The sequence below is a fragment of the Alligator mississippiensis genome, chromosome 1 (genome assembly GCF_030867095.1).
Source record: "Alligator mississippiensis isolate rAllMis1 chromosome 1, rAllMis1, whole genome shotgun sequence".
Taxonomy (NCBI): Eukaryota; Metazoa; Chordata; order Crocodylia; family Alligatoridae; genus Alligator; species Alligator mississippiensis.
In genome coordinates, this window is record NC_081824.1 from 53072896 (window position 1) to 53087426 (window position 14531).

Here is a 14531-nt window from a genome sequence, read left to right on the forward strand (position 1 = left end):
CATGAGTCGCACCCGGTACCTCGAGGTATTTAGAAAAAACATATAAAGCTGTGTCTATCTCCAAATTGTCAGATCATAGTCTTCTGATTCAATTCAGAGATTAATGGGTCTCCTGATCTGATTTGGATTCAGAGAGTCTGCCGCCAAATTGGGCCGAATCTCCTCCAATTTGAATCAGCACCCAAAGCTTTGCACAGCCCTAGTTTCTATCTGTATGTTTGCCTAGTGTGAGCTATGTGTTTTATAGCTATGCTCAGTGTTGGGTACATTTAATCAACTTCATAGTTTCATTCCTGGCTTCCATTACTGAGCACAAGCCCAATTCTGGCAGCAGTTTAATGATAGACAATGTATTTAAATGAGGTTTCCTTGTATATGGATGTAAGACAATGTTGTTTTTTCCCCCTATGCTGATTGGAGAAAATAATCTCAACTTATATTTGAGTAAATACAGTATGTGGCAGACACCTACATTGTAGTCCCAAACATGGAGCCAAATACAATAGCAAGACATCATAAACTTGCCCACAGAAACTTTGCTAAAGGTTAAAATAGGAACCTGAACTTCTGTCCCTCATTTTAAACATTTAAAAGCTGCCAATTAATGTAAACACTGAGCAACAGCCAGCTTTAGCTATTTTGATTAAACAAAACTTTTCTGTGGGAAGTTTTGAAAGTTTAGAGTTCTTTTAAAAATCAAATAATGGCCAGGCTGAAAATTTCTAGCTTGCATCATTTTTGGGGGTTGGAGGCGAGTGAGAATTTTATAGCTGTTAAATTGGAATTTGTTTACTTATCTAAATATCTTACCTGATTGTTTCTTAGCTTTCTCTTTTTGTTTAGTTTTCTTCATGACCCTTTTTCTGTATTATCAACCTCTTTCCATATTAATTCCCCTTTCTTCACCCTCTCTTACTTTTCTATCTTACTTCTCTTGATTGCCATGTTCCTTTTTCTCTACTCTTTGCTCCCTCCCCCCTCCCCCACCATCCTTTTGAAGATGCCTGCTACTGGTAGCTGGTATGATATTTTCAAAATATCCAAAGGCTATGAAAAGCAGGGGTAGGGGAAACATGCCAAGAGGAAAGAAACAGCCAAGGACTGATGCTTATTTGAAATTAATTTCTGTTTCTAGTTCAATATTTTGTGCATCTCATAACACATTAAACTCAGAGCCCTGGGTGTAATTCAAGCTGATTCTTTTGTTTTCTTTAATTAGACTTCTCTTTTCCCTATCTGCAAGAAATCTCTCCTTCAGTTAACAGTATAAGTAGCTAATTGTGGAAATGTGCTATCTCAGAGTATCTGAAACATGGAAAGGACTATACCCTTGCTCTTCTGCTTTCACCTCTTTCTAACTCCAGGCACATCATTTCAGGTAATGCATGTCCTTTTAAAGTATCAAGACTCACACATGGTTTCTAAGATTACAGATTGAAATTGGGTGTGCGCTTTCTTTGTATACAATTCAGTACAACCTACCACATGCGAATCTCTCTGAAAATTATTTTTTTCTGGAAGCGAAGGTTGAGTGATACACAAAATATAACCTACTTGCCTGTTGGCCTGTTTTTCTTGTTGAGAAAGCAGCATGCAGAACTCCCCTTTGTTTTCCCATGGATTATTAAATTATTCTTTGAAGGCTGCTGTAGCAAATTTGCCCCAAGTCTGGTATTGCTTATAATTATATTTTTCAGGAGACTACTGAAAATACAGAAGAGTATAATCAAAGCCGTAGCAGCAAGTACGGAAATAGAAAACTTATCAGTGGTTCAATACAGGGCCATTCCTTGATACACAAATAAGCACAACTGTGATTTCAGATTAAATTCTTTAAATTTAATCACGTGAGGAAAGTGTTCAACACCTTGCAGAGGCATTGGCTTGGTGAACATGCCAAAAAGGGAAGGGACTGCCCTCCCAACTCCTCACCTAGTGCTCACACCTGTTGGGAAGCCTGTATCCTTCCCCTCACCCTTTAGGGCTATTCATTAGAGGTTAGTTTTCTGTTGGTCAGTGGTTATGATCCCTGCTTCTCATTGCTTCTATTCTTGCCTGCACCAGCTGACAAGCCCATACTGCCCGCCACCACCAAAGAATATAATTCTGCGCTGTCCAGCCCCCTGAACTGAATCTGAACAGAAAAGCAAAAGAGGCATTGAGTCTATATTCAGTGCTACACAGTATCGACTCTTTACAGGTGGCCCCATCAATGTCAAGGATTTAAGTTTTTGTTTATGTAACAGCTGCAAAAGCTTGCTTGGCTGCAAACTGAGTGGGTGAGCTGTGCCTAAGAACTTTGCAAGAAAAGTGGCAAAAAGTTTGCATAGAGTTCAATAGCTTTTCCAAACAGAGAGTATGTATGCTTTTTACTAGAGCATTTGAACTGTGATCAGAAGCCCCACTGCAAATCCCAGGGTCTGATTGGCCACTATGGAACCATAAATACTGAGGGAGGGAAAAGCAGCTGAAGAGAAGCTGGAGGAGAGCAACACCAGCCTGGAGAGAGGGGCAGAGATTCAGACCCCCTCCCCCCCCTCGTCAGACAAAGGTAATGGAGCAGAGGCTCAGAGGCTTGCTTGGGAGCAGACTTCAGGACAGAGGAGAGCCTAAGTCATCCCAGGAGAAGCTGATTTCCCACCCAGGGTGGAGCTGTGCAATCAGGGATGCAGGTACCCAGGGAAAGGGTGGGGAGGGGTTGGTAAGCTAGCTGGGAGCTAGGGGAAGCTGCCTGGTCAAGGGCCTGCAGAGGGACCTCCTCTGTTTGGGCTGGAAAGGTTTGTACTGCAGGAACAGACACCTGCAGAGGGAATCTCCTGTCTACATGTGGAAGTGGTGCTGGGGGACATAGCCCAAAGGGGGAGGGGGCTGTCAGAATCCCAAATCTGCATGGGTGTGTGAGGGGACACTTAACCTCTACAGTTTGCAGGAGGTGTATTTTTCAGAAGGAAACTAGAGAAAAGAAGCCTATTGCCTGCAGTGGCTGATAGGAGACTTATTGTTTCTGAGTTACCAAGGAAGACCAGGGTCCTCTTTCCCTGGAAAAGCAGAAGCCTTGCCTCTGCCATCTAGTGGTTGATCATAATTATAGCTGTGTTGCCATTTATTGTTATGGGAGGGGGATTGTGACCAGAGGGAAATCAACCTGGGTTATGTGGGGGGTGAAGAAAGGGGAGACTGTTTTAAAGGGTCAGAACCAGGTGAATGTAATCACTGAGGTTGCTTGATGCCAGTGGGACCACCCAGTGTGGTGGTATTATTAATCTACTTTGCAATTGTAATTTCCATTCAAATTGTTGGTTTTATCATCAACTATTGATATTGTGTGTATGTGTGTATAATTTCTTCTCTTGGTTAATCATTTCTTTTCTGTATATAGTTGTACATAATAAAGAAACCAATGTGTTTACTGAGTTTGGAGTAAATTCTTGGGTGGTGAGAGTGAGGCACACACCCCTCCATGGAACACCTCAGTCAGCAGACCTGCCTGCAGGGGTTCCCAGGGCTACTGGCACCCTAAGGATCCAAAATCCAGCACATCACCCAGCCTAGCATGCTGGCACGGGTTGCTAACTGTTGTTGTGAAAAAATGTTTTCCTCACTTCTAGTTGCTAGTGTCAATTTATTCTGTTGTCACTATATATTTTCTTTTTGATCATATTACTCAAATGGTTGGAAGATTTCAAAATCAGTGTATTAAAGCTTTAAAAGTTTCTGCTTCAAAAGAATTTAACATCCCCCTCAGGTTTTATAATGGAAATTTAAAATGGGCCATTACAAATCATAGGGGGAGAGGATATATTCTTTTGAATTTTCTGAAATTCCCCAATACTTTTCCTCCATTTTTTGATTACCTTTAATATAGATTTCCATCAAGAAGAAAGAATTAGTACCAGCAGTAATACCACTAGGAGTGAAATTATAATGTTGCAAGATTTCTAGGAGATTGTAATAACTAGGATTGATTTTGCCTTTAAATTATAGCTATAATAATAACACCTTGCTCCTATAAAGTTCTTTTCATCCATGGATTATAAAGAACTTCGCAATTTCAGTTAGTACTTTATCCTCATTTTACTAAAAGAAATGTTAAAGAAAACTTGACCAAGGTAATTATTATTAAAAAGGATCCATCAACTATGTCACTCAAATTGTATCTATATGTGAGAACCTTCAGTTGCCTACCAGATCTCAAGGATCCTAGATAGTACAACACAACGCTCACAGCGCTGCATACATCTCATAAGCTCCCTGTGGCTACATGATATTACTCACCCCTTTCTTTAAAAAAAGAAACTAACTAGCCTGTATGAACTCGTATATGGTCCATTGATGTTATTAACTCTACAGTGCATGCCAAATCAAAGGAATGAAAAGACATCAGGGATAGAAAACCAGAATGAATGGAAGTTATGTTTCATTATGCTGCTGTCTCTCCTTCCCATGCCTTTCAGGCTATGGACAGCCTATTAATTTGTAGTGCTACATATAGTACCTCAGCATTTTGTAGTGCTACAAAAATATAGCATTATGAGATATGCTGGCCAAAGAGCTAGGAAGTGACCTCAAAGGCAACCTTTCCAGCCAGGGAATAATATGGTTCCTTAGGTCCCAAAGCCCCCAGGGAGCCTGAACATCACTGACAGCCTGCCCTCTCTCCTGCTGAGGAAGGATGCAGGGTATCAATGATCAGCTGGCAGCTGCTGAAAACCAGCAGCTGTCAGACAGATCCTGCTACTTGTTGGGGCAGTGTGGTCAAAGAGAACTGGTTTCCTCTCCCCCACAAGCCCCAAAAGTGCTTCTGCTGCTGTGGAAGCCCCAGTTCTTGCTGGTGGTCAGGAACCAATGACAGCTGAGCTCTTCCTGTAGTACCACAAGTACCAGAGCATCATCTCTTGCCAGGGCTCTGGTAGTGATGGGAAATATTACTGTGGTACTATTGTAGCGGCAAGACCCTGTGTTCAGGCAGCCAAAGTAGTGGTAGGAGGGCTCCAGAAAAGGTCTGTGATAGTTCACCAGCTAGGTAGGCCATCAGGCAGTCAGCTACTCTTTTTTCCTTCCTTCCCCCTCAGAGGGTAGAGTTGGGAGGGGGAGGGAGGGAGAGCAGAGGACTGTGGGATGCTGCAGTCTCACAGACCCTTGTAGCACTACATATAATGAAAGAGACATTACATGTGGTACTACAAAACCTACTACTACAGAGAAGTTCCTTTTTTAAGCATCTACTTTTCTCTAGTTCTTGGGCCATGTTTGTACCACTAAACAGCTTGCACATCTGTAGGCTCACATTTGGCAGCACCACAAAAGCTTTTGTAGCTGTAAAAATATAATGACTGTCCATATCCTCAGTTAACATGCATTTGGGTATGATTAACCCTTACAATAACCAAATATTTTTTCCACTTGTGGACTTTATTAAATTACATATTACCACTCTTTTCCTTTCCCCTAAAAGCATTTTCCAAAATTATGTAAAGTGGATAAATGAAGGGGCACCAACCTCTTCCCTGTCAGTGCCATTACTGAAGGTAATGGAGAGAGCTTTGAAAAAGAATATAAGGAAACATTCCCATGCTAGGCAGTGGGGAGCAGTGATGGTGCTGTAGTTGGTCAGATAAGCCTCAGACACAAAAAAATGCTTTTCACCTCCTCACTTTAACAGCCGGGGCAGATTCTGATATTCATGTAGAGTTGTTCCTTTATCTTCAAGTAGTCCAAATGGTTTCAAATACCTCTATATACAGTATCAAGAATTACTCTGCAATTAGAAGGGTCAAAATACAGTGTTTAGTAATTGCACCTATATTTCCCTTTCTATTGTAAGATAACTTACTGCATTTGAAATAAACATTTTCAATGACAGATCAAATGACCCTAAACTGCTTCTTTTTTTTCTTTTTTCTTGAGACAAACCTATTTTTATTGCTAATAAAATTCACGAAGTCCATACAAACACTTTGATACTGTTTCACCCAACTCTTACAATGTTATCTTGGTTATATTTCCTAATGCAAGTTATTTTCTGGTCCTGCTTTGTATTATGTACAGAAAGATAAAAACGCCTTCTGAAGCTATTAAAAGGCTTTCTGTATTGTTAGCCTCGTTTTTAATACCCAAATATCAACTATGTATCCCATTAAAAAGTACCACTATGGTAAAAAATTTACACTGCTTTCATTTTCCTTGCTTATTATTATTCTAGCCACTACACTTCCTTGTCTCAGCCAATACCTCTTATTTTTACAGGGATTAATTAAAGTCAACGGAAAGAGTCCTACTGATTTCAGTGGACTTTAACTCTGTCTTACGATGTTTAGCATATTATTGCACTTAATAAATAATAAGTCTATATCTGTACTTCCTCTATTATTTATTTAATAATCTTCTAAATGTAATCAGCCATGAACATAGGCAAGTTTTAGAGAGGCACTTTACATCACTGTTTTCAGTGAATCCAGACTTCCTAAAGAATGCTAAAGAGAATTTGCGTGGTTTCCTAAGTCAATCTTCTAATTATTTACTCTGTGTTTCAAGAGACAACAAAGTAAATAATAATTAACACAAACTTTTTACTTTCTAAACAGAGATGCTGTTTCACCTGATGTAAACATCAGGAAAAATATATGAGTAAAGCAAGTAGAAAAGTGGCTGTTTGTAAAGTAATGCTAATGTATGGGTTTGTTTTTCAGATTTGATATTAATTTAATAGCTTGTTTAGACAGTCATAACTAATATACTTTATTGCTGTTAAAACTGTAGCTAGCAATTGCTAAATGTTTTATTATATATAACTAAATAAAAGTTACAGAAGTGTCTGTACCCTGACTATAGCAGGTCACAGGCTTAACCAATAACCTTTCACATTCCAGTGAAGGATATGAACTGCACATTCTGCATTACAAAGAAAAATAATTTGCATGCATTGACCTTATTATCGCCCTAAGATTCATAATGGAAATATATATTCATGAACTAAATCCACCTTGCTTTTGAAAAGCAAATGATTTTCCTTGAGTATCTAAAAATAAAATACTATTAGTTATGACCTAGTACCTTAAAATTATAGAAGACAAATATATTGTGATGAGAATTCTTAGGCTAGCTAAAGTACTTATAGCGGGGTAGCATCAATGACAATACTCAGAAATGAATGTCCAGTCTGATCTCATGTAGTGTCGTTATATCCATTACCTAATATATGGATATTTCCATTGGGGCAGATCTTTTTTATTTTGATTAAGTCATCTTCCAATGGGTCTTTTAATCTCATATCTGTGAGCATGTAGTATCTTTTACATCATGCTATGCAACATGTCTTCAAATACAGAGGCACATACAGGCCATTTTTATTTACCTATGCCTGTGTCTGGGACAAGTTGCTTACACTAGGAGCTGACAAACATGCAACTTCCCACTCAAACTAACGGTACTTCACAGAAAGTGCCATAAGTTGGAGCATATCCCCCTCCCCCCCAACAAATGTTTGCTGTTTTGTTGGGGGGGGGGGGGGGATTGAGCTCCACTTTGGAGATGATCTGGCAGAGAGAAGTTGCCTGCCTACAGCATCTTTCCCCTAGCCCTGCCCAGCTCCAGTGCTGTCTGCAGGATGGCAGAGGGGAGAAGGGAAGGGAGGGAGCTCTGGGCTGGGGATTTCCCAGCCTGAGCTGGAGGGGGAAAGGCCTGCAGGGGAAGAGCTGCGAGGCAGAGGGACTCCAGTCCATCCACCCCCACTACAGCGGAAGCTGGTTAAACCCCATCCTAGAGCTCCCTTCCCACCCTTCTCCCCTTTCCTATCCTGCAAATAACACCCAGAGTGTGGCCAGGCTACATCAGCCCAGCCCCAATTGTGCCCCAAGGCTGACAGAAGTTAATAAAGGTGCTCCTCTTTGGAGCACCTTCACCTGAACCCTCAGATGGGGGTTAATTTGTTGCACTTTTAAAGTGCTCTGCAACCATGCGCTTCTGTCAGCGAATGGCTATAATGCTCTTTCAGGGGACCAATAGTGCAACAAACGTCACTTCTGTCAGTGCCCACTGTGTCTCAGTGAAAATAATGATAAGGAAAAAGGAGGAAAACTTAAGTTTTCAAAAACCAAAAAGTTTTTAGACGACTACATTGCTGTTCATCAGCCACAGTTACGTTGCGTAAGTCATATAACTTTATCTTCATGTTCCCATGGATATTTTCATCATCTTCATGATTATTTATAATTATTCAAAATATTTAAGGTGCATGCATTACCTGTATTGCATGATTACCTATAGTAGGTACAATTTCTGCCACAATCAGATCTTGCTTCTTGAATGGGCCCCATAAGTGCTACTATCATACAGACAAGCATTTTATACTGAAGGTGCAGGTCAAAGATTTATTTTACTTATTCATAGGATGGTTTTAGTTTTAGCATGTATTGTCTACACTTAAATATATATATTCATGGGGAACACTGAATACTAGAAGCAGTGATATTTAACAACAGCAACCAAAGAAGTTAATTATAGTCACTTTACAGTGAAGTCTATTGAAGTTTCCTGTAAAGGAATGGAGTTATTCTGCAGATGGCCATATAGCATAGTTCACTTAATATGGAGAAACCCCCATTAATTCACATTTTGCTGGACATTGGGTTATAAAAGCAACCACTATTTCCACAGGTTTCACTTTCTTTATAAACAGGTTAAAATCACATTTTTAATAAACCGTTTGACACATTTCAATAGAAAAAGCAAATAGGGTACTACAGAATTAGGCAAATAATTACTAACCACCCATGTTTCATCAGCTTTTTCTAACAAACCACTTGCAGTTAATCTTTTCTATCTCTAATACTGTGATAATGACACAGGAGTTGTTCTAACACAAAAGGGATAATATTCTTAAGGGAAATAGACTCTAGTTTATGGCTGTGCATTGAGTGTTAGGAGACCAAGGTTCATTTCTAGGCTCCACATCAGATATCCTCTGTGATTTTGGACAACTCAGTTTCTCTGTACCTCAGCCACCCAGCTCTAAAATTTACCCATTACTTCCACCCTGGCACCTTTTTTCTGAGGTACTGGGTAAGACAAAATTATTTAATGTGACAACTGCCCTATGTTTATATACTGGACCTAGAACAATGGAGATCTCAATGTTGACTGGGGTCTTTAGGCTTTAGAGTAATATAATAAAAGTGCTCTGTATTTCTGTTTTGTGCAGAGTGCTCTCAGTCTCCACAAGCTTAAACAAGGTTTAAGAGGGCTCTGCAACCTGACACAGCTGTGTGCAAGAGCCTCTTTCCTACCTATGGGGGAAAAAAACATGGGGGGAAAAGTACTTAGTCACCTTTTAGATAAGCTAAACACAGTGAAAGACATGCATCATCATCTTTTGAATAGTCTTTGAAGAAACAAAAATATCTGTCATTTGATAATGTGTCCTGAACTGAAATTTGTACTTTGGAATTATTTGTCTACTGTCTGCCTTTTTAAGGATTCCACAGAAACTTGTCTATTGTCAGCTCTAGGTGCTAGCAGCTGACAAGAAAAAAATCACAGCACTTTCAAAACATAATGAATGCTGTCAGCTTTCAACCTTGAAGGAAAAAAAGAAAACAATAATTGGGATCTGTTGCTAATCAAAGGGAATGATAAATATAAAGAGAATAGTTGTCCGATATCACTAAATATGAAGATCTTCATATATTGTTTTTCAGAGAGAGAGAGAAAAAAAAAAAAAAAACAGATTTGGAAACCCTGGCTTCAAAAAACAGATAAAAAACAGATGGAAACTCAATGTTATAGAGGACTGTCTTTTTCCCCTCTTACTGTTCCCTTTTGGCTGTTATCCGGTGTATCCAAAAGACCTCCAGAAAAAATTATGCCTGTCATACATGCTTCCCTACCAAGGGGAAAGTCTTCATCACTGACATTTACACTAAAGTAACAAGTATCACTGTTCCTGTTGCTTTAACTAGTTGCTCTCTTGAATGAAACTGTTTCAACAGCCATCATACATAAAAATGTAAAATGCATCTCTAGAAAGCTTGACAGATGGTGTTTTGAAGGATAATGCCAGGTATCTGGTGTGAATCCAACATTAGCATTCTCTACAGCTCCCACAGACAACACACCTTCATCGTTTTAAACATTCAGGTGCACTTAGATCAAGCAACACAGAGAAGAAACCAAAACAGAGTAAATTTACTCAGTCCTACTAGTTTTCTGAAATACAGATTTGGCACATATTGAAAACCCAGAAATAAACACCTCATATTTTTTCTTTGTTTCACTATACTTTGTACTTTCAATTCTTTCTTTCATGTGTTTTCTCTCACGTGCTCTCTCTCAGTACATATCTCCCCCTGCTGGGAAAATACCAAAATGCAAGGTGCAAGAATGCCCCTTTGAGAAATAAGAAATAAAAGGTTTATCATATTCACATTAGTATAACATCTATAAAAAAAGTACTGTAGTTATCTCAGCAGCAAGATAGCCAAGTATATTAAATGTGTCATTATTCATTCTGGATTTTCAGCTATCAAACAGAAGCACTCTATGAAACCTAGACTCAGTAACTTTGAGAATAATCAATAAATCATAAATCTAAGAAAGACAATATGAAGACTGCTGACCTAGAGGAAGCTCTTAATGCTAACATTACAATTTTTAAATGCTTTTATATAGCTTACAGACATAATTGACCTTTGGAAATTATTCCTAGGTTTTTAGGATAATTACATTTTTAATGTTTTAAAGGGGATCATTAAAGTTTGTTTGTTTGTTTTGTCTGATTTTTAATCTCAGCTTCATTTCTGGGCCAGTTAGAACATCTTGATTTACGCTTCATTGTCACTAGTTCTCCTTTATATTTGCATTCCAGTTTGACTGTATTTTAAATAAAGCAACTATATGCATGAGGAAAAGAAAGTACAAGGAGAGTTTAATTCATTGTATTTCTAAATATTTAAAGTGCTGTACATTAAGGTAGGACATAAATCAATAGGTATGTGACTTGTAAAAAAGGAGCAAATGATAAAGTTTTTAAAGTCTTCCCAGTTCCATAATATAGCTAACTCAAGTGCGTGAAATGCAGCTACATTACACACACTGATTGTTATAATGAGAACAAAATGTTATCTATACCGTTCTTTAGGTCACAGTACCCACCTAAAAGAAATGCAGCAAGTCCTTAATGAAATTATGTCATGAAACTGATAAACCATATCCGGTGAATACATGAAATAATAAAGCCAATGGAAAACAATGCTGCAGAATAAACATAATACTGAATTTAGTTGCTATCAATAAGCCCTAGTACCTCAAGACAGAAACCAAGACAGAATGAGTATAATGGGAAACTAACATCTGCCTTTGTGTAAATAAAATCAGGAGCCATGGAAGCCCTACCCCCAGAACCTACCCGACTGTAACGGCTCATTTATTCAATGAAACAATTTGCCCTTAATGAAAAAGCCATGAAGACAACCACTTTCCATAATACAAATAAAATAAACATACATACATACATACATACATATATATATATATATATATATATATAATAGATTTAGCTTTTAAGCTGGATGTTTGGTTCTATAAATAAGATCCTCAGTACTCTGCCAGCAGAACCTATTTGTAAGCAAGCTTCAGAAAGTATCAGTGAGTAAGAGAGGAAGGCTATCTTTATAATGAATGCTCTCTACTTTCCTAGGAGAGACAGACAAAATGTAGCTTGTACTCCGCAAAAGCAATGGCTTGCTCGTCATTGGCAAGTGGAGCTTCTACTAGAGAGAGCATGACATCGTCCACAGCGTGTCCTCATCCAGGGTTAAAAATATGCATCTAGCTGCCTCCCTACCCCCGTTTCAGTATCTCTACAGACAGCGGTGAGTGACTCGCTGGTACCCCTGTGCTTGAGAAATGCAGTGGAAATCCAAGCTACAGCTTGCATCCACAGGGACGCTGATGGGCAAGGGGCTGAGGTGGATTCACTTAAAGGAGCGGGAACCGAATCATAGAGAATGAGGGTTGGGAGGAACCTCAGGAAGGCATCTAGTCCAACCCCCTGCTCAAAGCAGAACCGTCCCCTACTAGATCATCCCAGCCAAGGCTTTGTCTAGCCGGGTCTTAAGGATGGAGACTCCACCACCTCTCTTGGTCGCCTGTTCCAGTGCTTTTCTGCTGCTTTTCTGCTCTCCTCGTGATGATGACGATGACAGTAACGACAGTAACAAGAAGCCCGCAAACACCTTTGCCCACTTGCGAAGTGGGGCTGCGTGGGGACACTGCACTTGGCGGCACCCGCTCCTGCTGGCGATGCCACCAGTCCCCCCCCCCACCGCCACCTCTGCCCAGCTCTCTCCCTCCAGGGAAGCCAAGGGCAGGGCTGCCCGGATGCCACCGGGGCGGGCAGAGGCTTGGCCGGGCTTACCTTCAGCCAGGAGGCGCATGGCGTGAACAAAGGACGGATCCAGGCTGTCTTTCTCTGCCATCAGCTCGGGCAGATATTTCTCCTGCTCCATAGCCCCGCCGCTGCCGCCGCCGCCGCGCCGCACTTCGGACCGGGCTCCGGGGGCTGCTCCGCGGGCGGAGGCTGGTGCCGGGCGCGGAGTCCCCTCGGCAGGGAGCGCGCGGGCCCGGGCCCCTCACTGCCCCATGCACCGCCGGCCGCCCCCGCCGCCCCGTCCCCACCCGTCTGCGCGACTACCGGCGCGGGCCCCTCCGGCTCTGCCGCGCTCGCCCCCTCCGCGCCGCGCTGCTCTCATAGCGCCGGCCTTAACTAGTGAGGCGGGAGCAAGATGCCCGCCCCGCCCCTTCTCCCCGCTCATTGGGCAGTGCGCTCTGGAAGGCGGAGCCCCGCCGGGCGCCTCTGCCACGCCATTGGCTGCGGCCCCTGCCTGGACGGCGGAGTGGCAGGGCGCGCCGCGGGCAGGCTGGGCGGGGCGGGGCGGGGCGGGGCGGGGGAGGCAGCTGCTGCTGTCCAGGGTGCTGAAGCGGCGGGAAAGGACTGAGCTGGGCCGGAGGCGGCGGCGGCGCTCCCCGCACAGCGCGGGAGCCCAGGGCCGCTCCGCCGCGCTGCACGAGGCTGCCCAGGGCCCGTCGCAGCGCCCCGAGCTTTCTGCTCGAGCTGAACTTGCGCCGCTGCACGGAGCCGCCGAGGCGGAGGGGTCTCGGGCTCCCTCCTCGCCCGGCTCTGAGGAGCGCCCCGGCCGGCTTCGGGCACGACCTGCCCTCAGCGGGGCCAAGAGCTTCGCTTCCAGCCACCGTCTCCCATCGCTGTCAGGGAGTCACCCCCCCGCGCGCGCACACACACGAGTATTAACACACTCGTTAATACCGTCCTTTAAGACTAAACAAAGCATTCCCCGAGACATTTATATATGATATATGTATATATCATATACACATCAAGTAGTATATCTATCTATCATATTATATATGTAGATGTAAGATAGATAGATAGATAGATATAAAATACGATGTACGTAAAATATGTATATAATATATAAATATATACACACACAGATGCAGTCATATATATAATAAATTCTATACTCGATTATATAGTTATTATATTTTATATAATAAACACAGATATACATATATACACATATATCATAAATTATATGGTAGATTATTTATTATGTTTTATATAATAAGTTACATGCACAGGTATATACATATATACATAAATCACACATTACATGGTAGATTATATATTATAGTTTATATAATAAATTAAACATGCATATAAACATGTATCATAAATTATATAGTAGATTAATTTATTATATAAAATATATAAACACACAGGTATACACATATATCATAAATTCTATAGTAGAGTATATATTTATGATATTTTCTGTAATAAACACACAGATATACATATATATCATACATTCTGTAATAGATATATATATTTATTATACTTTATATAATACACACATATACATCTATACATAAATTATATAATACTTGATATATTTATTACATTGATATAATATATTAAATATGTATCATGCTATATGACAACATGGAATACATTCATAATAAAATAATCAATCAATTGAATCAATAAATTAGATGCCCAATCCATAGTTCATCTTTAAATATATTTAAATATAAATATAGCCATAGTTGGAATATAAATATGTTCTTCTGGACGGGTTAAGAAACTTCATTGCTCAAGAGAGCACCCTCAGTAGAGCATGTTCCCTGAGCTCCTGTTCTAGTCTAGGACTCTGGTTTGTCTTATTAACATATTGATCCTGATGATCACATGAAATGAAATATTTATCCCCATTCTCTACCTCGAATGGCCCGGGGCTGCCTGTGCAGCAGCTCTTGTAGCCTTGGCTTGTGAGAGAGATGAAGAGGGAGGCAGCAAGCACCCAGCTCTGGCCGTGGCTCTGGGTTGAGCGGGCTCTGAAGAAATTACAGCTGCAGTGACAGAGAAGCTGGATCTGTGATGCTATCAAACCCAGCCAGAAAGATTCACAGCAGCTTTCATTCCATTTCCCCCTCAGTGTGTCCTATAATTGAGGGGT

At 41.0% G+C, this 14531-nt stretch overlaps 1 protein-coding gene across 3 annotated transcripts in view; it reads right to left on the minus strand.

Annotated features, from left to right (window-relative positions):
• Positions 1-12646, minus strand: part of KHDRBS2 (KH RNA binding domain containing, signal transduction associated 2) — a 789727-nt gene extending 777081 nt beyond the window's left edge. For all 3 annotated transcript variants that reach the window (XR_002093266.2, XR_009463400.1, XM_006258261.4), the window contains exon 1: positions 12413-12646. Coding sequence is in view for 1 of the 3 variants with exons in the window: in XM_006258261.4 (XP_006258323.1) it covers positions 12413-12503 (91 nt within the window). In the remaining 2 variants the exon portion in view is untranslated. The remainder of the gene's footprint in view (positions 1-12412) is intronic.
• Between the last annotated feature and the right edge of the window lie 1885 nt (positions 12647-14531).